Genomic DNA, 24,124 nt, shown 5'->3' with positions numbered 1-24,124 from the left:
CCGAGCTGCCTGGTTTTACCTGACTAGCGATCCAAATATGGCGGGAGCCCACACTTTTTTTTTTTTTTTAAATAATTAAAAAAAAAAAAAAAGAATGGGCTTCCTGTATTTTGATTGCCATCTAAGGTAAAGCCAGGCAGATGGGAGTGGCAGTCCGTAGCCGTCCGCTTTATCTGCGCTGAAAATCAAAAATACTGCAGACCACTACGTCATTTTTTTAATTATTTATTTTTACACTACTATATGTGTGAGGGACCCACAGCCAATCTCAGACACTGTCACGCAGAAAGGGTGTCTGTGATTGGTTGTTCGAGTAACCTGAAATCTACCCATATATTCTAGATGCTAGAATGTATGGACTGATTTCAGGTTAATCCAGCATCCAATCACAGACGCCCACTCTGTGACAGCATCTGTGATTACTGTTAAAATAAGAGACAAAGTAAAACAACAACACAGAGAAAAAAATATTTTATTAGAAATAAAACAGAAGACATTTGGGACTCCATCTTTATTACCCAAAAAAAACCCCTCCAACATAGTCCAAAGGTGGGCAAACATCTTCAGTTCTGCTATATCTCTGCGAGAAGATAAACACAGGTCTGCTTACACAGACTCAGCTGAGAGCTATCAGTGACTTCACCCGAGTGCACAGCTGAGACTTGCGCGTCTCGCATCGTTATTACCAGACACAGTGCACACTCTCATGATAGTGTGACGCCCTGGGCAAGCCAGGGGTCACAGGTCACAACACCACATGCACCCCACATTCCCTGCAGGTACACCGAGGTCAAAACTAAAATCCTTGTTGCCTTCCTCCAGGGGCTGGTGTCCACACCAGGGGGTGGGCCAGACGGTTGGCTCCGCCCACCGAGGAGTTCAAAGCCCTGGAGGCGGGAAAACCAGGCAGATGAGTGTTAGAGTTGAGAGTAGAAGGAAGTGGTAAAGGAGCAAGTGACAGGGTGGAAGTGGAAAAAGTGAAGAAAGTGACAGCAAGAAGCCTGAAGTTAGTCCGGGTGTGTGCCCCGGACTGAGACAGCAAGATTGGCAGACGGCGGTGACTGTCTGCAGGAGAGATTGCTCGGAGGTTGCCGAAAGGACCGTGGACGGGTGGTGACCCGGCGGTACTGGAGCGGTATACAAAGAACAGTCAGCACCAGGGCAGGGGCCTTTCGGATCCCGGCAAGGCTAGGAGTCGCCATAATTTGCCAAATCCGTCAGTGAAGGGGACGACTGTCTCCCAACAACCAAGTCCCGATTGAAGGCAACAGTCCGACCGTTAAGGGGAGACACTGCCACCGCCAAGGCATCAGTTTCCCAGGGCCAGCGCCTGCGGGCAAGAGTGGGGCTCCTCCGGCCCATATCCAGGCTGGGGAGCGGGTTACCGGTGGGAATCCATAGCTACCAACAGACTACACATAGGTGCAGGGAAGAGACCGTCACCGTCAACTGCAGGGAACATCAGCACCGCAACCGTCCGAAGGAACCGTCCGAAGGACCCGTCCAACCAGCCGTTTGTTTACCGAGAACTGTGTCGTGTTTACTGGCTGAGTGAGTACCTCCGTGCCGTGCGGCACCGCGCTGCCCCTGCGCCCCTGCACCTCCACAGGCCCCATAACCCGCCTGTCCACCATCCCAACCCCATCACTGGGCCCCGGGACCACCAATCCCCTACCCACGGAGGGGCAAATCAACAACTGGCTGCTCCATACCACCACTCCCGGGATCCCCAGCCAGAGCAGCGGTGGTGTACACCTAATCACCACAACCGTGGGTGGCGTCACGGACAATAAACAATCCCAACTACCAATCCCCTTTCACTCACGGGCGAGGAGCGCCGCTAGAGTCCCCGGGATCCGGCCCATCGCTCGAGCCACCGAGCAGCAGCAGGCAGCGGCAGCAGCGGCGGCCGGACCCGAGCAGTGGGAGAGCGCGGCGTCCCCTCCTCCGCCCGCGACAATAGGAGGGCCTCAGCTGCATGGAAATACATGCAGCCGACTGGCTCTTGTCAGGAGAGTGTGCGCCATGCCGGGTGATACTGATGCGAGACTCACACAGTGACATTTAACCCCTTCACCTCCGGCCACTAAAACACCCTAATGACCGGGCCATTTTTTTGCAATTTTCACCATTGCCACTTTGACAGGTTATAACTCTGTTACACTTCAACGGACCCTGGCGATTCTGAGCTTGTTTTTTAGTGACATATTGTACTTCTTGTCAGTGGTAAATTTAGGCCGATAATTTTTATGTTTATTTGTGAAAATTTCAGAAATTTTGCGAAAAGTTTGAAAATTTTGCAATTTTCAAACTTTGAAAATTTATGCCCATAAATCTGAGAGATATGTCACACAAAATAGTTACTAAATAACATTTCCCACTTGTCTACTTTACATCAGCGCAATTTTCAAAACAATATTTTTTTTCGTTAGGATGTTAGAAGGGGTCAAAGTTCATCAGCAATTTCTCATTTTTTCAACAAAATTTACAAAATAATTTTTTTAGGGACCACATCACATTTGAAGTGACTTTGAGAGGCCTAGGTGACAGAAAATACCCAAAAGTGACCCCATTCTAAAAACTGCACCCCTCACACTGCTCAAAACCACATCCAAGAAGTTTATTAACCCTTTAGGTGCTTCACAAGAACCAAGGCAATGTGGAAGGAAAAAATGAAAATTTTTCTTTTTAACACAAAAATGTTACTTTAGCCATAAAATTTTCATTTTCACAAGGGAGAAAAGAGAAAGTGCACTATACAATTTATTGTGCATTTTCTCCTGAGTACACTGATACCCCATATGTGGTAAAAATCAATTGTTTGGGCGCACGGCAGAGGTCAGAATGGAAGGAGCACCATTTGAATTTTTGCAAAAAGAAACGTGTTCCAGCTCACCGCTCTGGTGTGTAAGTCTGAGAAGTAGACCAGCTGATCCTGCACGGAAATCCCAGGCACAAGGGGATAATAGCAGATACAAAGTAACGAAAAACCAGCGCAGTGTCGTAAGTTCTTATTCATGGATGAATGAATAAGAACTTACGACACTGCGTTATGTCGAAACGCGTTGGATGAACTGTGCCTTGTGGATGCTGTATATCCATTTTTAAAGCGATGAAAATAAAAGGAAAGTTTTTAATTCATCTGCCTGTGATCCGCTGGATTTTCGTTACTTTGTATTTGAATTTTTGAACGCAAAATTAGCTGCACTCATTAGCGGACGCTATGTCGGGTTTGAAGACCCTCTGAGGTGCTTAAACAATGGAACTCCCGCACAAGTGACCCCATTTTGGAAACTAGAGCCCTCAAATAATTTTTCTAGATGTTTGGTGAGCACTTTGAACCCCTGGGGGCTTCACAGAAGTTTATAATGTTGAGCCGTGAAAAGAAAAAAACATTTTTTTTACCACAAAACTGTTGCTTCAACTAGGTAGCTTTTTTTTCACAAGTGTATAAAAAGAAATTCACCACAAAATGTATAGTGCATTTTCTCCTGAGTACGCAGATACCTCATATGTGGTAGAAATCAAATGTTTGGGCACATGGCAGGGCTCGGAAGGCAAGAAGCGCCATTTGAATTTTTGAGTGCAAAATTAGCTGCACTCATTAGCAGACACCATGTCAGGTTTGAAGACCCCCTGAGGTGCCTAAACAATGGAGCTCCCCCACAAGTGACCCCGTTTTGTAAACTAGAGCCCTCAAATAATTTTTCTAGATGTTTGGTGAGCACTTTGAACCCCTGGGGGCTTCACAGAAGTATATAACGTTGAGCCATGAAAAGAAAAAAAAATTTTTTACCACAAAACTGCTGCTTCAACTAGGTAGCTTTTTATTTCACAAGGGTATCAGGAAAAAATGCACCATGAAATTTATAGTGCATTTTTTCCGGAGTACGACGATACCTCATATGTGGGGCAAAGTAATTGTTTGAGAAAATAGGGAAGAGTCCAACTCACCAAGGACTGACCTGCTGGTTGCAATCAGGGATCCTGCGCACGGAATGAGGCTCGGTAACCATCCAGATTAGAAGTAGAAAGAGAAATTTCCAGCGCCAGGAATAGATTAAAAAAACTCATCTAATATGGTATCTGCTGGATTTTTATTACCTTATTTTCAATAAAAAAGGATTTTTAATCTATTCCTGGCGCTGGAAATTTCTCTTTCTACAAAGTAATTGTTTGGGCGCATGGCAGGGCTCAGAAGAGAAGGAGCGCCATTTGATAGCAAAATTGGTTGGAATCATTAGTGAATACCATGTCACGTTTGGAGACCCACCCTATAGTGCCTAAACAATGGAGCTCCCCCACAAGCGACCCCATTTTGGAAACTAGACCCCTCAAGGAATTTATCTAGATGTTTAGCGAACCCCAAGGGGCTCCACAGCAGTTGATAATGTTGAGCCATGAATACAATTTTTTTTTTTTACCACAAAACTGTTATTTGAACCAGGTAGCTTTTTTTTCACAAGGTTATCAGGAAAAAATGCACCATAAAACGTATTGTGCAATTTCTCCTGAGTACGCAGATACCTCATATGTGGTGGAAAGTAATTGTTTGGGTGCATGGCGGGGCTCAGAAGAGAACGAGCACCATTTGACAGCAAAATTGGTTGGAATCATTAGCGGACGTCATGTCATGTTTGGAGACCCCCTATGGTGCCTAAACAGTGGAGCTCCCTCACAAATGACCCCATTTTGGAACTAGACCCCTCAAGAAATTTATCTAGATGTTTGGTGAGCCCCTTGTACTCCCAGGGGATCCACAGAAGTTGATAACGTTGAACCGTAAATTTTTTTTTTTTTTTTACCACAAAGTTTTTGCTTCAACCAGGTAGCTCGGTATCAGGAAAAACTGCACCATAAAACGTTTTGTGCAATTTTTCCCGCGTACGCAGATACCTCATAAATGGTGGAAAGTAATTGTTTGGGCGCATGGCGGGGCTCAGAAGAGAAGGAACGCCATTTGACTTTTCAAACGTACAGACGCGGTGCACTGATCGGCCGCTGCAGGACGCACAGTCGGATGAGATATAAAAAGCGTCGGGGATACGGGAAAAAAAAAAAGTCCCTCCGAAAATTGAGCAAGGATGCCAATCCGTTATGTGCTTCCCTGATCAGCACTCGGCAGGACGCACAAACTGATGCGATACAAAAAGCGTCGGGGATACGGAAAAAAAAGTCATGCCGAAAATTGACCACGGTGCAGATCTGTTATCTGCATCCCTGATCAGCGCTCGGTGGGATGCACGGACGAATGAGGTGTAAAAATGGACAGGGAATACAGGGAAAAAAAAAAAAGTTGTACTCACAGTACCCAGAGGATTAGCAGGAGGATCACTGACCAGAGAAACTGCAGGAGGAACAGAAGGCAGCAAGATGGACAACTTTACAGGAGCAGCAGGCAGGAAGTTGGACAGCTCATCAGAATACCCAGGAAGGACCCAGCGATGGAGGTAGATGTGATCAAACCAGTGAAGACATTGGACGACCCGGTGATGACAGGTAAGAGGACGTTGGAGGGAGAGCAGAGGGGGAGGGGGTGTGGGAGAGCAGAGGGGGAGGGGGTGTGGGAGAGCAGAGGGGGAGGGGGTGTGGGAGAGCAGAGGGGGAGGGGGTGTGGGAGAGCAGAGGGGGTGGGGGAGACTGTTGAAGCAGCTGCAGAAGCAGAATAGAGATCATGGGGGAGGCAGGCAGATCGAGGGGGGAGCAGATCGGGATGTCGGGGGGCAGATCAGGGCGTGGGGGGGGCAGATCGCGGGGTGCACGGGCAGGGGCCATCATGGGAGTGCGCAGGCGCCATTGCGGGAGCGCACAGGGGACATCGCGGGAGCGCACAGGGGCTGCAAGGGGAGCGCAATACTCACGTAGGGCAGGAGCTGTGACATCAGCGGCGGCAGCAGCAGCTTTGGCGTGGTACTACAAGTACCAGCTAGTGCATGCTGCAGATATGTTGGGGGAGGGCTCGCAGACCAGCACAGGCCTGGGGAGGGTGGTCACCTGCAGATCAGACCGCCCCACTGCACACTGATTGCAGAAATTGAATTGCGTCATAGCACGATCGCTCCAATCAGTGCTGCAGGGGCTGGGGGGGCGCCGTGTTTGAGCTCCAGCTATGAAGTGCTGCAGCTGCTGCAGCACCTCATAGCAGGATCTCACAGTATCGCATTGATTTAGGCATTGTTTTAGCCGAAATCAATGCGAACGTTGTGGTTGTTGGTTCAGATTTGAACAGCCAATCACAATGATCGTTGATGGGGGGTGGCGATGCCACCCCCCCTGGGGTCAAGCAAAGGTCCCCTGCTGTAAGAAACAGCAGGGGACATCATTTGAAAGCCGTTACTATGGCGCGGCAATCAAATGAATTTTAGGCAGTAAAGTTACGTCCCTGGTCGTTAAGTCACGTTAAAATAGGACGTAACTTTACTGCCCGCGGTCGTGAAGGAGTTAAAGTTCAATAGAATCCATGTCTCATGGACTTGAGTGAATAATTAAAACACTGCGAACACGGCCAAAAAAAGCTGAAAACTGCCGAGTGACAAGCAGTGCAGTAACTACTATCGGAAGTTAATGATTGGACCGGAAGCAAGAGTGGCCATGAGACAGCGACTTAGCGGGTCTGCAGGATACATCGCGGGACCGGTAAGTATAATCATAATTTTTTTTACTAATGTGCTTTTTTTTTTTTTTTTTTTTTTACAGTCCCTGGACTTGAACTTGGACACGAGCTTCCCAGGAAAACTCATGTTCGGGATGGTGTGCACGAACACTATAAACAATATGTTCGGTACGGACCCTGAACTTTACAGTTCGGGTTTGCCCATCACTATTAGTATTGCTTGGTTGGGGGGAAGTGACAACCAGCTATTCCCAGTGCTGGCTGGATGTGCTTAGTTGAACTACACCACTCTATGTAATGCAATGGATGTGGCCAGGTTCTGCACATGTGCCCCCTATTATACCTATGCATTATGATTATGCATTGGTTTTATAGAGTCATCATATTCCGCAAAACTTTACAGACATCATCACTGCTCCAAGCTAAACTTCCTTTCAGTATGTCTTAGGAGTGTGGGAGGAAACAAGAGTACCCAGAGGAAAACCATGCAAACACTAGGAGAACATATACTGCTTGAAGATGTTGACCATTGTGGCATTTGAACCCAGGACCCTTCAGCTGAAAAGCAACAGTACTGACCACTTAGCGTCCATGCTGCACACTGATTCAAATAGAGGTGGATATGCGGTACCGGCCATGGCCAGTATACAGTTGACGGAGTAATGAAGTGGAGCTATACAAGTGAGCACATCCGGTTGCTGCAGATTCCAGGAAGAGCTGATCGGGAAGCTGGATCTTACACCTCCACTGATGAAATATTGTGACCTATTCTAAGGATAGGTTATCAATATGAAAGTCTCAGACAACCCCCTAACTTGCACTCCAGCAAAAAAGTACCGCAAGTCAATAGGGTATAGTAAATGTGATCTTTTATGTACAAGTGTCTTAAGCGGGCTTTACACGCTACGATGTATGTTATGATATGTTGTCGGGGTCACGTCATAAGTGACGCACATCCGGCATCGTTTGATACATCGTAACGTGTGACAGCTACGTGCGACTGTGAACGAGAAAAAATACTCACCTTATCGTTGCTCGTTGACACGTCGCTCATTTTCAATAAATCGAACATCAGGTTGTTCATTGTTCCCGAGGCAGCACACATCGCTCCATGTGACACCTCGGGAACGATGAACTGCAGCTTTCCTGCGTCCCGCTGGCAAAGCGGAAGGAAGGAGGTGGGCGGGATGTTTACGTCCTGCTCATCTCCGCACCTCCGCTTCTATTGGCCAGCGGCTGTGTGACGTTGCGGTGACGCCAAACGTCCCTCCCCCTTCAGGAAGAGGATGTTCGCCGCCCACAGCGAGGTCGTTTGGAAGGTAATTGCGTGTGACGGGGGCTTACAACATTGTGCGACACGGCCAACAAATTGCCCGTGCCACGCAAAAGATGGGGGCGGGTGCTATCGCTTAAGAAATCGATGCATGTAAAGCAGCCTTTAGACTTGTGGTACCTAATTGGTAGAGAACAATCATTAGGTAAATGTCCGTTACTCTATATGACCTCCTACTCCAATTAGTGAATAACATCTAAACTTTTCGGGAAGAGTCTTCCACATTAAAGCCACCAAGCACAATCAGCCATCATCAGTCTACCTATATTAAAAATAAAAAAATAAAAAAAAAAGATTTAAATGACCATTTGTAGCAAAATTAGATAACTAGGTGAGGATCTCCTTGACAGGAACTTTTAGGTTGAAACGTCTTAGGCTAGTTTCACACTTGCGTTGGACGGGATCCGTAGCATTGCGTTGTGTGATGCATGCAATGGATGCGTTGCATATAGTGGCACAACGCATGCTACAGATCGTACAAAATAACGCAATCCGTTGTAGTTTTTTTCCCTTGTCTTTACACATCTGAGCATGCGCAGTTGTGTAAAGACAGCTGCGTTAACGGAATCCGTCAAATGACGCATTCTAACGGAATCCGCCACCATAGGCGTCCATTATAAAAAATAAACGGACGCCTAACGGATTCCTGCAGGTTGCGTATTTTGACACTCCGCCAAGCGCAGAAAAACGTTACATGCTGCGTTCCATCCGCCCGACGCAGCGTCAAAATAACGACGCTGCGTCGTCCAGCGGATGCAACGCAGACACTTGCGTTACAGTGCGTCGTCCATACAAGTCTATGGAGAATAGCGCAGTGCGTTAACGGACTGCGCTATTCTCCATAGTGACGGAATGCGCTGAACGCAAGTGTGAAACTAGCCTTACACAAGACACTGTCTTTAAACGTTTGTTTTTGCTTTTTTACTGTCATTTTAACACCTTAGACCTACATGCAATAAGTTTTCATTACCATTTTCTTGCCTGAGTAAACAGACGTAATGGCTAGTGTGGATTGTATAATCCATTTATAGCAAACTGTTATGAAATTGAGTTAGCTAACGCTTCAAGTGACACAAGTAAAGCAAACCTTTTGTCAACAAGCGATTTTTAAGTCTCCATTAAGTTCCATTTGGAAAAATTGTTAACCATACAGCATCTGATGAATGTATACAAACCCTCACTGAACATATAACAACATTAAGAGGTATTAAATCATTATAATAACATTATCTCCATAGCATAGATATCTATACCACATGGTACTGATACATAACCACAAACTACTATCTGTAGTCAGAGTAGAAAATTCTGATGGGAATGATGACAGTACACTGGAGACCAGTGACGGGATGATAAGAATTGTCAGTCCGGAAATTAATTAAACCGAATTAAAAGGGGTTTTCCCCACGAACAAAGTTCATTTCTAATCAATAGATCTTGGAATAATAATAATTTATACAATTGGATGTGTCTAAAAAATTTTTTCTTATGCTGAGATAATCTTATGTATGTGCCCCTCCTATGAACTGTGTAATGGCCGTGTCTGACCGTACAGGGACATGGTCTGATCAAACCACAGCTCCTGGGCAGGTGGGGGGGAGTAATAAAGTATATAGATATTACAGCATGGGATTGCAAATTATTCTTTCAGGTAAAACATTTTTTAAAAACAGGCAGGGAGATATTTTACCTCACAAACAGAATCAGCTATGATCACTTGTTATACTTATAATGTCTAAATACTCTTTTGTGTCCTTCCCAGCCCAGGAGATGTGTTATGATCCGACCATGTCCCAGTGCGGTCAGACACGGCCATTACACAGCACATAGCTGGGACACATATATAAGATTATCTCAGCACAGGAACATTTTTTTTTTAAATACATCCAATTGTGGAACTTATTATTATTCTAAGATCTATTGATTAGAATCAACTTTAAGCCCTTAACGACCGTGGTCAGTAATATTACGTCCCTGCAGTCATAGTGTTAATCTTCACCGGCTGAAGCGGCCAAGTGGCGGTGATCAGCGAACGCAGCCTTGCCTTGCAGGCACGAGTGGAATCGCTATCCACCCGTACCAGTTAACCCCTTAAATGGCGCTGTCAAAATGTGACAGCGCCATTTTAATGGTGATTGCGGTAATCGCATACTTATCGGCCTCCACCGGAAGTCACGTGACATGATCACGTAGATGCGATGGTTGTCATGGTAGCACAGGGTCATGTGATGACTCTTGTGTCTCACACGACTCAGCTGCTTATTACAGGACCTGAGTACTGCAGGTTACAAGAGATGAGCATTTCTCCCGATCTGAGCGGTGCTGCTCTGATTGGGGAAAAAAGAATGAGCGATCAGACAGCTGATCCTTATATCCCCCTAGGGTGACTAGTAAAATAAAAAAAAAGTAAAAAAAAAAAAAAGTTTTAAAAAAATCTAAAAGTTCAAAATCACCTCCATTCGCCCATTAAAAATTAAAGGGTTAAAAAAATAAAAATATATACACACATTTGGTATTGCCGCATTCAGAAATGCCCAATCTATCAAAATATAAAATCTATTAATCTGATCGGTAAATGGCGTAGCTGCAAAAAATTCCAAACGCCAAAATTACGTTTTTTGGTTGCTGCAAATTTTGCATAAAATGCAATAACAGGCGATCAAAACGTAGCATGTGCGCAAAAATGGTACCATTAAAAACGTCCGCTTGAGACGCAAAAAATTGGACAAACTTCTGATTTTTTTTAACCCCTTAGATAAAAGTAAACCTAGACATGTTTGGAGTCTACAAACTTGCACCAACCTGAAGCGTCACACTGTCACATCAGTTTTACCATATAGGGAACACAGGAAATAAAATATCTCAAAAACAATCATACAATCTCACTTTTTATGCAATTTTTCCGCCTTTGGATTTTTTTTGACATTTTTCAGTACACTATATAGTAAGGGCATGTGCGCACGTTGCGCTCTGTACCTTGCAGAAATAAACGCATCCTCTGGCAGAAATTGACAATGTCAAATTTGGTTTTGACAACAAAAACTCTTGAAACACGCATGTGTTTTAAGTAAGTTTTCCTTGCGTTTTAGGTAAGTTTTGATTGCTTTTCACATGCGTTTTACTTGCTTATTGGTAGTTGCGTTTCTAATACATTGCCACGATAGAATAAAGCTTCCAGAAATGAAAAAAAATAAAAATTTTAAAAAATAGATATCTACTGATGTCATTTCATGCTACCAAACATTCATTACATTCTGCTGAATAGGTAGAATCTCTTAGAAAATGTCTTTGCAAAATGGATCTCTACGTTAGTTGAGGATGTGATGTAATCAGGGAAGCCCTTGAGCTCACTACCAGCCAAAAACGGATGTGTTTTTGTTGACAAATATACATGCAGATCGCATTAAAAATACAAGTAAAACTCAAAGATTTGAATTTAGGATGTGTTTTGATAATTCTCATTGACTTTAAGGTTAGCAAAACGCTGCCAAAACACTCAAAAGAATTGACATGTTGCTTTTCCAAACGCAGAGATTTTGACAAAATTTTGTCACAAAAAACGCAGCTTTTTTGGACTCATCGTGCGCACAAAATATGCCTATTTCCCATAGACTTTGCTTGGAAATCAAAACGCAAGCATTTTGGCATGAAAACGCTGCAGCTCAAAACGCTACGGAAACGCATCAAAAAATGCAACGTGCGCACATAGCCTAAAACTCATGGTTTCATTTAAAAGTACAACTCGTTCCGCAAAAAAACAAGCCCTGAAATGGCAAGATTGACTGCAAACTAAAAAAGGGCTCTCGGAAGAAGGGGAGTGAAAAATAAAAAAAGGAAAATCGGCCAGGGGTGAAGAGGTAAAGGGAATCTGTCTCCAGCTTTGACCCATCTAAAGTGTTAATATGAGTCCTATCTGTATGTCTCATATCAGAAGCCTTGTTATGCATAAATCATCTTTTATTTTATGTAAATTAGCTCTTCTAGGCTATGGGAAAATAACTCCGCCTCTAGAGATTATTTAAATAAAAGGGGTGTTGCCAGTGTGAGATAAGTAACTGAACAGAGCAGTAGAAATTAAATTTGAATTCTTGCAAACACATTTTTTGCAGCTCACTGAGCTCTTTTGCATTGTAAGAATATTGCAACACTGCCTGCAAGCTGGAGGCTGAGAGGCACCTGCAGAACTGTCACTTAGGCTGCAGACACATTAGCGTATGGCATCCGATGCGAGAGCAACGGATGCGATATGCTAATGACCCCCGGCTCAGGCTCTGCTGCGAGTGTGAGCCGAGTGTCATGCAACTGTGACCGGATCTTGTGATCGGTTCACAGCTGCGAAGGAGAGGGCGGGCGCTGCAGAGAAGAGGGAGGGGTTAATCTCCCCATCTCCTCCATTGTCAGCCAGTGCGTATATCGCACTACATTGGGATAACATCCAAGTGCAGTCCGATGTTTCTCCCGCACCCGTTCACTTGAATGGGTGCAAGTGATATGGCTCTCGCTGAAAATCACAGCATGCTGCGATTTTTTTTCCTCAGTCCATTTAGGGCTGAGAAAAAAAAAAATCGCTGATCTGAGCTGCAGTAATGTCTAACATGGAGCCAAGTGCAATGCGAGATTTTCTCGCATTGCACTCGTTCGATTTATATGCTCATATGAGCATGCTCTTATAATCACACACAGCTCTATAGTGAGAGCAGAGAGCGGCCATCACACTGGTAGCGCCTCCTTCTATTTAAAATAATCTCTGGAGGTGGTGTTATCTTCCAGGCAACATCCTCAGCCTGGAAAAGCTCATTTACATAAAGTGATAAAAGATGATTTATCCACAACAAGGCATCTGATATGAGACATACAGGTAGGACATTTTTCAGCATTCTATAACCTGTATGCCCTTATTATTAATTTAGATCGGTCAAAGTGGTGACAGTTCCTTTCAAAATTATTTTTGTTAGTGGCAAAAACCCCTTTAAGTCTGCCTACGATGAGCTTTTGATGAGTTTTTGACGCTGCGTATTTTTGCTGCATTAATAACACAACAGTTCACAATTTCATCACAGTGGAAGGGATTTATAGAAATCATCTGCCCACTGTGCTTCTTTTTTTACTCAGTGTAAACTGACCAGCGGTGCATGTTTCAAATCCACAAAATGTTAATATCTCTTGTGGGTACACAAAGCTTTCTGTGCAGATTTTTCCCATAGAGCTGCATCAGATGTAGAAAATTTACAGGTTAAATGCACATTTGTTTCTGCAGCAGAAACTCATGAAAACCGCATGTAATCTGCACCTAAGTATATTAATAAGGTTTTGTCAATGCCAAATACCAGAAAATATCAAAAACAAAGCAGCTTTAGGCTATGTGCCCACCGGAGTTTGTACCTGCGGATATATCCGAAGGTACATCCGCAGGTTTCCCGCAGCTGCTCGCCGGAATCCTATTTTTAGCTGCGGTAGTACAGCGAAATAGCTGCGGTAAACCTGCGGACATTCGTGCGACTTACCTGCGGAAGACCTGGCCACTATCTCCATAGTGGACGGGCCGGGATTTCCGCAGGTAATTCCAGAGAAATAATTAACATGCAATTATGTGCGGCTCTGGGACATCTGCAGCATATTTCGCAGCCGCACATTCCGCAGCATGGACACAGCACTCCCCATGTCCTATAGGATAACATGGGGAGTGTCTGTACATGCTGAAACCTGCGGATTTATCTGGAAAATCCAGAAAATCTGTGGATTTTCCGCAGATAAATCCGCAGGGGTAATTTCCCGTGGGCACATAGCCTTATTTATGCATGACAGGCCAAGAAGGGACAAAAAAGGAAGAGTCAAAAACGCAATAAAAAAGCATCTAAAAAAATGCACAGGGGGCGTGTCCAGGATGCTGAGCTGAGTGGACGTGGGGAAGAGGAGCTCCTGTTGACCCTCAGCTAAATGAGCACTTATCATAAGCATAAACCTACTCACCGGCTCTCAGGATGGGACCACGGAGGATTAAACCATCGCAGCAGGCATCGGTGGCCCCCCCCGCTGCACACCACGGCGCTGGATACTTTCTTGGGCCTGGAACAGGGTCCAGGGGAGGCCCGGACGCCATCTTTCCAGGAGCATGGAGGGGAAATGGAGGCACTGGCCCGGCCTGCTAAGCAGCAAGAGAAGGAGGAGTGGGTGAGCGGGGACACAGGGGGGAGTGGAGGAATCTCTGCAGCAGATCCAACAGGGGATGCCTTGGCTCAGCAGCCCTGCACTGCATCGGATCCTCAGGCACAGCAGCAGCAGGCCCAGGAGCACATAGTGGCTGTGGGAGATAAGGTGGAGGTCGGGGGGCAGCCCTCCCCACTGCCGGGAGAAGGGACTGCAGCCACAGCTGGTAATATCAGGGAACAGAGCAGCCTGCTTCCCCCCTCTGGGCCTCGGTGTGGAGATCAACCTTCCCAGCTTCCCCAGCACCAGACTAAAACTCCAGTGTCTATTACTGCAGGTGCTCACCTTAAAGGGCCAGACACCTTCTATAAGGACATGCATGATTTCATAAGTAAACTTCCTTCTAAAGAGGACTTTCAATGCCTCATACATGAGGTTAAAGCAACTTGCAGGTCAGAAATAGCTGAAGTGAGGAGAGATTTGCAGCAATTGTCTGGCAGAATTGAATCCCTGGAGGAAGAGCATGACATCACCAGATCCCATGTATCAGAATTACACAAACTGGCAACATCGCAACAAAAAATTATGGAGGATATGCAGTCTCACATAGAGGATCTCGACAACAGAGGACGCCGTTGCAATGTCCGTGTGAGGGGGGTCCCAGAGTCAGATGGGCCCGAGGACACAAACTCCATACTACAATCCATCTTTAATGAAGTGTTGGACGCTCCCCCTTCTAACATCATCAAGCTGGACAGGGCACACAGGGCTTTACAGCCGAAGAATTTATCCACCCAACCCCGGGACATCATTTGTTGCATTCACGACTTCTCCACCAAAGAACTGATCATGGCTAAGGCTAGAATGAGGCGCACGGCATCTGTGTTCATCTGTGTTCAATGGCAAGGAAATCCAGCTTATCTTTCTCGCATCACACTCCAGAAAAGGCGGCACCTCAAACCCCTCCTCACGAGCCTGAAGGAGCACCAGGTTCCATACCGCTGGGGTTACCCGTTTGCACTAACAGCGCGCAGAGGGGGTAAATCGGCGACCCTTCGCACTCCAGCAGATACTACTCTGTTCTGTGAAGCATTGGCCATTCCAGCGGTCTGTATCCCAGATTGGGACTTGCAAAGGTTGGAAGGTCCGCCCCCTCCCATGTGGTCCAAGGTGAGGGGTGGAGGGCGTGGAGCTTTGGGGGAGAGAGGAGGTAGAGGCCGCGGGTCGCTCCCCTCCCCGGCTCGCCGTTGAAGACACTCCTTAACCTGATTGGTGCCTATTTCTTATACCCTCTGAGTTCCAGTGGCTGAGCATGCTTTGTGATACTGTGACTCTCTCTACAGCAAGCCTCTGACTGTCCATTGTGTCATCTGCGGCCCTCTGGGTCTGTTGAGCTGCATAAGGGGGGGGGGCTGTAGCCACAATGATGCCGTGGGGGGTAGGGGGGTTGGCGGGAGCCCGGTCCCCTTACTTGGAGTTAGTGGTTGAGGTTTTTTTTTTTTTCTCCCTTGTTTCCTTTAGGCACGGGCCCGTGCCCACTGGACTGACCCCCGTAGGAGGGCTACTGGGGAGTGAGGTGGGTGGCTCTCTCAGCCCAGACGGGTTGGGGAACCTCCCTCTGGGTCTCTCCCTTCCGGGTTTACCCCCCGGGAATCTATGCCTAAGGTTTATGCATTTTGGTTAATGTTCTTAATTCATGTTCATTTCTATGTTTGTCCTTGTCTTCCCCCCCTCCCCGATGTTTTTTCCTTATGTGTCCTTTCAGGTACCACCCCTTCTAGAGTCCCTGGGAGCTGCGGCCCTTTGTCGTATGGACCGTCTCCTCTGGCCGGCTTCACAGGGGAAGTCATGCCCCCGACGGTATAGGTGTGCCATTAGCTTTTTCTTACTTCTAAGTTTTAGATATGACCCGCATTATCTCTCTTAACGTAAAAGGTCTGAATTCACCCCGTAAGAGGAAATTGCTGCTACAGGAACTGAAAACATCAGGTGCAGACATAGCCTTTATCCAAGAAACACATTTTGTGGAATCAAACACTTTCAAATTTGCGTCCCACCGCTTTCCCATCCATTACTCGGCTTACTCGGGCTCCAAGAGGGGGGGAGTTGCTATTTTAATATCCTCCAGTTGTCCTCTACAAATTACGGGTTCTCACTGCGATCCAGAGGGTAGATATGTGATTCTGGAGGGCCAACTGGGGGGATCCCCGCACATACTGGCCAACATTTATGCACCTAATGAAGGGCAGATACGCTTTCTTAAGAAAATACTCAATCTGATAGGCGGACTGGCACCGGCCTCTACGGTGTTGGGGGGAGACTTTAACATCCCCTTTTCGGAGGTGGCCGACAGACTCTCTGTGGGTGGACACCCTCCATCGGGTGCTTTGAAAAATTTGTCCCGGGACTTTCGTAGGCTCATTAGATCAGGCAATTTATAAGACGCTTGGAGGGTGGACCACCCGGGAGAGAAGGCCTTTTCCTTCTACTCGCATCCGCATCAGACGCACACCAGAATAGACTATTTTTTCATTGACTCACAGCTGCTGGGGCGTTTTGAGCGGATGGAGATGGGATCCATTACGTGGTCAGACCATTCCCCACTCATAATGGACTTCAAGAAAGATGGTCCTCGACATAGGCCTCAGCATTGGCGCCTTAATGAATCTCTGATCAAAAATCCCGACACTAGGGCCTTTTTAAATAAGCAACTGGTCGAATTCTTTCAGTTGAACACGGGCACGGTCACGTCGCCGGCAACACTCTGGGAAGCTCACAAGGCAGTGATGAGGGGACTATGCATTAGAGAGGGCGCCAGGGCTAAAAAGAATGCCACAAGTCAGCGGGACTCTATAACGGCCCATCTTAAGCTACAGGAGGGGAGACTGGCGGCTGCCCCATCACTGACTATTCTTAGGAGAGTCATCAGCCTTAGGGAAAAGTTGAGAGACTTGGCAATTGGCAGAGCAGAAAAATTGCTAACCTTTTCCAAACAAAGATACTATGAAAGGAGTAATAAGGCTCATACCTTACTCGCCAGGCAGCTTAAGGAGCGCACTACATCCTCATGCCCTCAGGCTCTGCGTGACCAAAAGGGCACTATCCACTATCACCCCGCTTCAATAGCTGACATTTTTTTCAATTACTACAACAAGCTTTATAACCTTCCGGTTCCCCCGGGCATGGCTTTGCGCGGGGCTGGGGCACTTGGGGACTATTTTTCGGCCCTTGAGCTCCCTTCACTGCCTTGCGGAGCAGCCGCGGCTTTGAATGAAGAGATTACTACAGAGGAACTGGAGCAAGTTCTGGAAGCCCTGCCTGGCGGGAAGTCACCGGGCCCGGACGGCTTTACTTATTTTTATTACAAGGTGTTTGCGGCGGAGCTCCTCCCACACATGGCCGCCTTGTTTAACTCTTTCCTTCAGGGTGACCCTATCCTTCCATCCATGCTACACTCCCATTTAATCCTCCTGCCCAAGCCACCCAGGGACCCATTGGACTGTGCTAATTATAGACCAATAGCCCTTTTGAACTCCGATTTGAAGATGTTCACCAAGCTCTTGGCGGCCAGGCTTAATCGATGGTTGCCCCAACTCGTGTATAAAGACCAGGTGGGTTTTGTCCCTTGCCGTCAGGGGGGTGACAACACCAGGAAGGTCATAGACCTGGTGGATGTGGCAAATCGGACGAAGCAACAGGCGTTGGTGTTGAGTCTAGATGCAGAGAAGGCTTTTGACCGCCTTGCGTGGCCTTTTCTCTTCAAGACACTGGAGGTCTTTGGGATCTCGGGTGGCTTTATGCGGGCCTTGAAGTCCCTGTATAGCGCTCCTACGGCCTCTATCAAACTCCCCCTCCACATCTCTAAGCCTTTTCTCATCTCCAATGGCACCAGGCAGGGGTGCCCCCTGTCCCCCCTCCTTTTTGTGCTATGCATAGAGCCCCTCGCGGCCTCGGTCAGGAGCAACCCAGACATCTCGGGGGTCCTGGTCAGGAATAAACCGTTTAAAATCTCGCTTTTTGCCGACGATGTGCTCATTACACTTACTAACATCCATGTGTCCCTTCCAATTTTAATGTGCACCTTGGGTAGGTACGGGAGCCTTTCGGGGTATAAGATCAACTCTAGCAAAACGGAGGCAATGCCCTTGAATCTCGACCCGGTGGCCCAGGATTACCTGCGTTTGAATTTTAAGTTTCGTTGGAAGACAGATGCGGTCAAGTACCTGGGGGTTAACCTCACATCTACTTATGATTCCCTCTATAACCTTAACTTCCCTTTCCTTTTCCGAGAGCTGAGAAATCTTTTGAGCAAGTGGTTGCCCCTCCCTCTTTCGTGGATGGGGCGCATTGCGGCGGTTAAAATGAGCTTGCTCCCAAAATTATTATATTTCTTTGAAACCCTCCCAGTTAAGGTACCAATAAAGGAGCTGAAGTCCCTTCAGGCGGCTATCCTTAGATTTATTTGGTGTAACAAACGTCATAGGGTGGCCAGGGAGGTGTTGATGGCTCGGAGAAACAGGGGGGGGCTTTCTGTCCCGGACATCCTAAAATACTATTGGGCGGCCCATCTTAGGAGGATCCCCTGTTGGGTGTCCCTTTGGGCATACAACAGGTGGACTGAGATTGAAAAACTTTGGCTGGCGCCTATACATCCAAACACGCTCCTGTGGCCCCCGGGCCGGTGTGATTCGCCCCCCCCCTCTTCTTGGACCGATGCAGTTCACTAGGGACCTCTGGGCATTTTGCATTAGAAGATTTCCTTTGGCATCCCCCTGCTCCCCTCTGGTGTCCTTCATATACCAACCCTTGCTCCCAAGCAGTCTGGAGTCGGACATGGTGCACCCCTGGCTCAAGGCAGGTCTATTCAGATTTGCAGACATTATAGATGGAAGTACAATGCAGATCCATTCCTTTGAGTACCTTAGAGATAAATTCTCTCTCTCTAATCGAGAGTTTTTCCAATATCTGCAGATCAGAGACTTGGCTGGCTCCTTGTTTGGCAGGGCAGGGGCCTCGATTCCCACAGATTTTGAGAAAATTTGCAGAAGGGGCACTGATACTAAGGGACTAATTTCGGAAATTTACATTTTGCTTTCTGAGTCACGGGAGGGGCCCGAGGGGTCTTTTCCATACATGCGGAAATGGGAGTCTCTATTGGGAAGGCGGATACTTCCTCGGGAATGGGCAGCAATCTGGGGAAACGCCGCCAAGACGTCAATATGCACACTATATAAGGAAAATATCTATAAAATTTTGCTATTTTGGTACCACACTCCAGATTTCCTTCATGGCATAGACCCCTCCATACCGGCTTGTTGCTGGAGATGCGGGGGAGGCAGGGGCACCATTCTGCACATATTCTGGTCCTGTCCAGGGATAGTCCCCTTCTGGGAGCAGGTTAGAGGGTTGATCCATAAAGTACTATATATAGAGGTTGATCTTGATCCCCTGATCTATGTTCTGGGTCTTGGGAATGGGGGATTGGGAAAAACGGCCTCTAAGCTTTTGTCCCACATCCTTACGGCGGCCAGATGCTTAATTGCAAAGAATTGGAGGCAGCCAGGGACACCCTCACTCCAGAGCCTCAAGTATAGATTACTGGACGTTTGACGCATGGAACATCTCACGGCACTATTGCATGACACAGTTGACCGTTTCCAGGCCGTGTGGGCACCATGGGACTACTTTGCGGGACAGGAGGATCTGTGAGACTGAGGCCTATGGGTCCTATGGAAGGAGCATGGACTCTTGAAACCCTTCCCTCTTCCCTCCTATTTCTCCTCTCCCCTCCTAACCCTCCTCACCTGTCCTGTCATTGTTTGTCTAGGTTCGATAAGAATTGTGAATTTTATGTTTTATTTTATGTATGAAAAACGTAAATTGAAAATCTCAATAAAAATTCAAAGTTTAAAAAAAAAAAATGCACAAAAAAACAAAAATGCAATGATAAAACGCAAGTAACCGCATTTTAGATAATAGGTGCAGAAATTATGTAACATCAAAAACTCACCAAATACTCACTGTGGGAACTTCGCCCAACAGGATTAGGTACTGTTGTCAGCAGGCGGGTGCTATCATTCTAAGCAGATGCCATGATTATATGTTCACAGGCTCTTTCCTCACTGGATAACATCGTTCTCAGATACCCATTTTTCTTCAGACCAGCAGGGTGCAAGTTAGGAAAAGGATGGCCAAGAGATACTATGGAAAATTTTTATCACAAGCTCAGAGCTGAGGTGACTTCATGAAATATTAAAGTCTTTTACAAATTGTAAGTGCGAGATTTGAGACCTCAATGTTAATTATGTCTTCCCAGACAGATGCTTGGAGACTGAGTGGTGTAAATGAAAACTTTAAGGTTTGCCCCAGTTATCCGGAGAAGATCATTGTACCTGTATCCTGTTCTGACAACAATCTGAAGCGAGCCGCATCTTTCAGGCAAAGTCGCAGATTCCCAGTGTTGAGTTATTTCCATCCAACCAGCAAAACGGTGTGTTAAGGAAACCATTGTATAAATTGCCACCATTGTCAAGGATTTACTGGCAATAAAGTATTTTTTGTCTCTCATAATTTCCATCATAATGTTTATTTATATACATACTAGAATCTAATCCTTGATGACTAATATTTATCAGAAAAGATATAAGGTCGAGCAGGTCATACTATTCAGAGAATACTCACATGCTGTGTAATTCCTGCACATGTATATGGTATTCGCATGAGAACAGGGCACACCTATAAGATTAGAGCTATGATCAGTTGATTGGAAATTCATCCATACATGAATTTAATATTATAAATTGATATAAATTTCTTATATTCCGTTACTTAGTGGTATTAGAGAATTTTCAAAGACATATACTATTCTGACAGAAACAAAAGTAATTTGAAAAGCGTACGCATATTGCAATGCATATATCTGCTACTTCAATCCAGTAAAGGATATTGCAAAGCTGCCACCGATCTACGGCATTCTGGTGAAGAGAGAGCAAAGCAAACAATAAAGAGACCACAGCACTTGACCCAGATTATCACTAGGGTTTATGAGAGGTGGCCTCCACCTATCCAGTATGGATGGCCTATCCTAAGGGTAGGTCATGATGACGCTTTACCTAACTGAAAACCCATTTAAAGATTGTAAGGAAGAGATGCATCTATTTACCTGTTATTTTAGCCTGTTTTTCTATGCTATCTGAAATAAGCATGAGGGTCTTCACCAGTTGTGGAATATGAATACCTGTTAAATCCCATGATCTTTCACTTTCAGGTTTGTGGATATTATAAGGGAGAATACACTTAATCTAAGGGGTCACATACGCAATAGATAGCTGTCAGTTGAATGATGAAACACTAAGGCTTTGTGCGCACTAGAAATGTGAAGTTTCTCAAGAAAATTTCTTGAGAAACTTCTGGGCGTGGAAGATTTCCGGACCTCCGGAAAAAATCCGCATGCGGATTTGCCACAGATTAGCCGCAAATTTGCCGCGATTTTCCCGCAGGTTGTTCCCTGCGGATTTTGCAGGCTGTACTGCCGAAATCCGCAGGGTACCTGCGGAAAAGAATTGACATGCTCATTCTCTCAAGAAATTTTCTCAAGAAATTCCTTGAGAAAAATCCGCAGTGTGCGCACAGCTATTTTTTTTTCACATAGGACTTGCTGGGAAATGTCTGCACAAAGATTGCAGACATTTCTCAAGAAATTTCCGCGGCAAATCCGCGGGTAAAACGCACTAGTGCGTACATAGCCTAATTCTGCCAAGCAATGTGTTTTTTCCAAGAAAGCCATTGCCAGAGCCGTTGGCAGCAGCTTATCTCTCAGAGATCAAAAGTTTTGGCATTCCGTAATCGGAAATGCCATATCCATATCTACCTTGACACTGTTGGTGTAAATATCGGAGGCTCACCCAGATGGATTAGAGTGTTGTCCGAGCCAGGCGATATGAGCGGATACGGCCAACATTATTTCAGTATGTATGGAAGTCTTAACACAGGGTTCAGCAATCTACAATACTCCAACTGTTGTAAAACTACATCTTCCAGCATTCTCTGACATCCCGGGCTGTCTGGCAGCTGTCGGGGTACATTGGGAGGTCTAGTTTCAGAGCTGCTGGAAAACCGGAAGTTGTTGATCTCTGATGCACAAGACAAATTTTTTTAACACCAGCCAAGAAAAACTATTTTTCTGGCCATTACATGGTGTATATATCCTACCGTTTTCCCCTTCCCATGTGCTATCTTTCATGTGCCATTGTTTCTGATCCAGTGCATGGTGAGTTGATACACACTGCACTTTTGGAGTGGTGCTCAAGTAGGGCCAAAACAGTAGCAAGTAGATGTAGAAACTTGGCACTCAAGATCAATGTGAATAGTGGTCTTTTATTGTGAAGAACTTGTACGACCAGCATAAGCGCAGGCGTTTCGGTCAAAGACTTTCATCAGTGTGCGTGCAGGGGGTCCTCAGAAGGTATAGCACCTTGGCAAATGGAGTAGCTGGGTATGACATGGTGTCCACCACTGTCTATGTGGCACTGCGTCATACCTGGCTATGCCATTTGCCAAAATGCTATACTTTCTGAATACCCTCTGCACGCACACTGATGAAGGTCTTTGACCAAAACGTCTGTGCTTGTGCTGTCCTACAAGTGCTGCACAATAAAAGACCACTATTCACATTGATCTTGAGTGCAAAGTTTCTACATCTACCTGATGCAGTGCATGGAAACTAGCTGCTATGATGTCTAACATACACAGTGACATGAGGTTATACATTTCTTTTTGTAATGCATTGTAACAATCAACATAATTGTCACTATACAGCAGTATTGAATGTGTGAATCTAGCAGCGGAGTGAGATAAACACTGACTAGAATGCAGCAGCAGTCTTTGTCTTTCTGCCCGTCTCTCGGCTTCCCTCTTCGGATTTAGAAGACTTCCATTGGCAGCATATAACCTAATCCTGCAGGGGTAAAAAGATTAGGTTGCTCATAAGTGGAGAAAGCTTTTTTTTTCTTGAAAGGAGCTTCTTATATTGTTTGTGCTATTGATTTCTGTTTACCATGACCATTTAAATATCTATTTTGACTGTGTTTCTTTTGTACTACATATTTTTTATGTGCACCCTCCATGTGTCTTAGGTTTTGCTGCGTTCTGCTCAGCCTCTCGTTGGTCCAAACCACCACTGTTGTGAAGATGATGAGATGTTGCTCAACGTGGCATTAATGGGGCAATCACGTGGATTTATTATCGACATTCGTACAGAACAGGAAGCTAAGCAAGCAAGAAGTGCAGGGGGTGGCACCGAAAATAAGGACAGATATCCAAAATGGAGTGTGCTCTATCGCCCCTTAGACAGGTGTGTAAGAGAAACAGTAATGCAGTCCTTTTCTTAGGGATTTTGCTTCTAACCAATCCTTATGTCTTTAGGGGACAAGCCCTACAAAACAGCCTGACACTCTTGGTTGGTACCTGCTACCAGACCTATCTGGGAAGGAATCATTGGCTCAGCAAGTTGCAAGTTTCACAATGGCTGTCTCATATCAAAGAAGCCCTAAGCACGGCAGGCTTAGCTGCTCAATGCATCGAGAGGTCTGTGAAAATTGAAGCGTGAACGAAGTGTTGAGAGAATTGAGCTCAATTTAAAAATAATTTTATGCTCATCCTGATAATATAATAATAATATTTATTCATTTATATAGCGCTATTAATTCCATAGCGCTTTACATACATTGGCAACACTGTCCTCATCGGGGCTCACAATCTAAATTCCCTATCAGTATGTTTTTGGAGTGTGGGAGGAAACCGGAGTACCCGGAGGAAACCCACGCAAACACGATAGAGATAGAAGGATTTTTGTATACTCACTGTAAAATCTCTTTCTCCGAGTCTTCATTGGGGGACACAGAACCGTGGGTGTATGCTGCTGTCACTAAGAGGCTGACACTAAGTAGACAAAAAGATGTTACCTCCTCCCTAGTAGTGTACACCCCGAGACGGAGGCAGATCTATGTCAGTTTAGTGTACAAGCAGTAGGA

General features: G+C 45.8%; 1 protein-coding gene across 1 annotated transcript in view; it reads left to right on the top strand.

The window, feature by feature from the left end:
* LOC142291548 (myotubularin-related protein 9-like) overlaps nucleotides 1-24,124 on the top strand; it is a 46,791-nt gene that overhangs the window by 12,422 nt on the left and 10,245 nt on the right. The window contains exons 3-6 of the mRNA XM_075336152.1: nucleotides 20,204-20,329; nucleotides 20,410-20,583; nucleotides 23,228-23,445; nucleotides 23,517-23,678. Coding sequence (XP_075192267.1) covers nucleotides 20,204-20,329; nucleotides 20,410-20,583; nucleotides 23,228-23,445; nucleotides 23,517-23,678 — 680 coding nt within the window. The remainder of the gene's footprint in view (nucleotides 1-20,203; nucleotides 20,330-20,409; nucleotides 20,584-23,227; nucleotides 23,446-23,516; nucleotides 23,679-24,124) is intronic.

The sequence above is a fragment of the Anomaloglossus baeobatrachus genome, chromosome 2, assembly GCF_048569485.1.
Source record: "Anomaloglossus baeobatrachus isolate aAnoBae1 chromosome 2, aAnoBae1.hap1, whole genome shotgun sequence".
Classification (NCBI taxonomy): domain Eukaryota; kingdom Metazoa; phylum Chordata; class Amphibia; order Anura; family Aromobatidae; genus Anomaloglossus; species Anomaloglossus baeobatrachus.
Note: the sequence above shows the minus strand (reverse complement) of the source record. Positions and strands in the feature narration are given on the sequence as shown.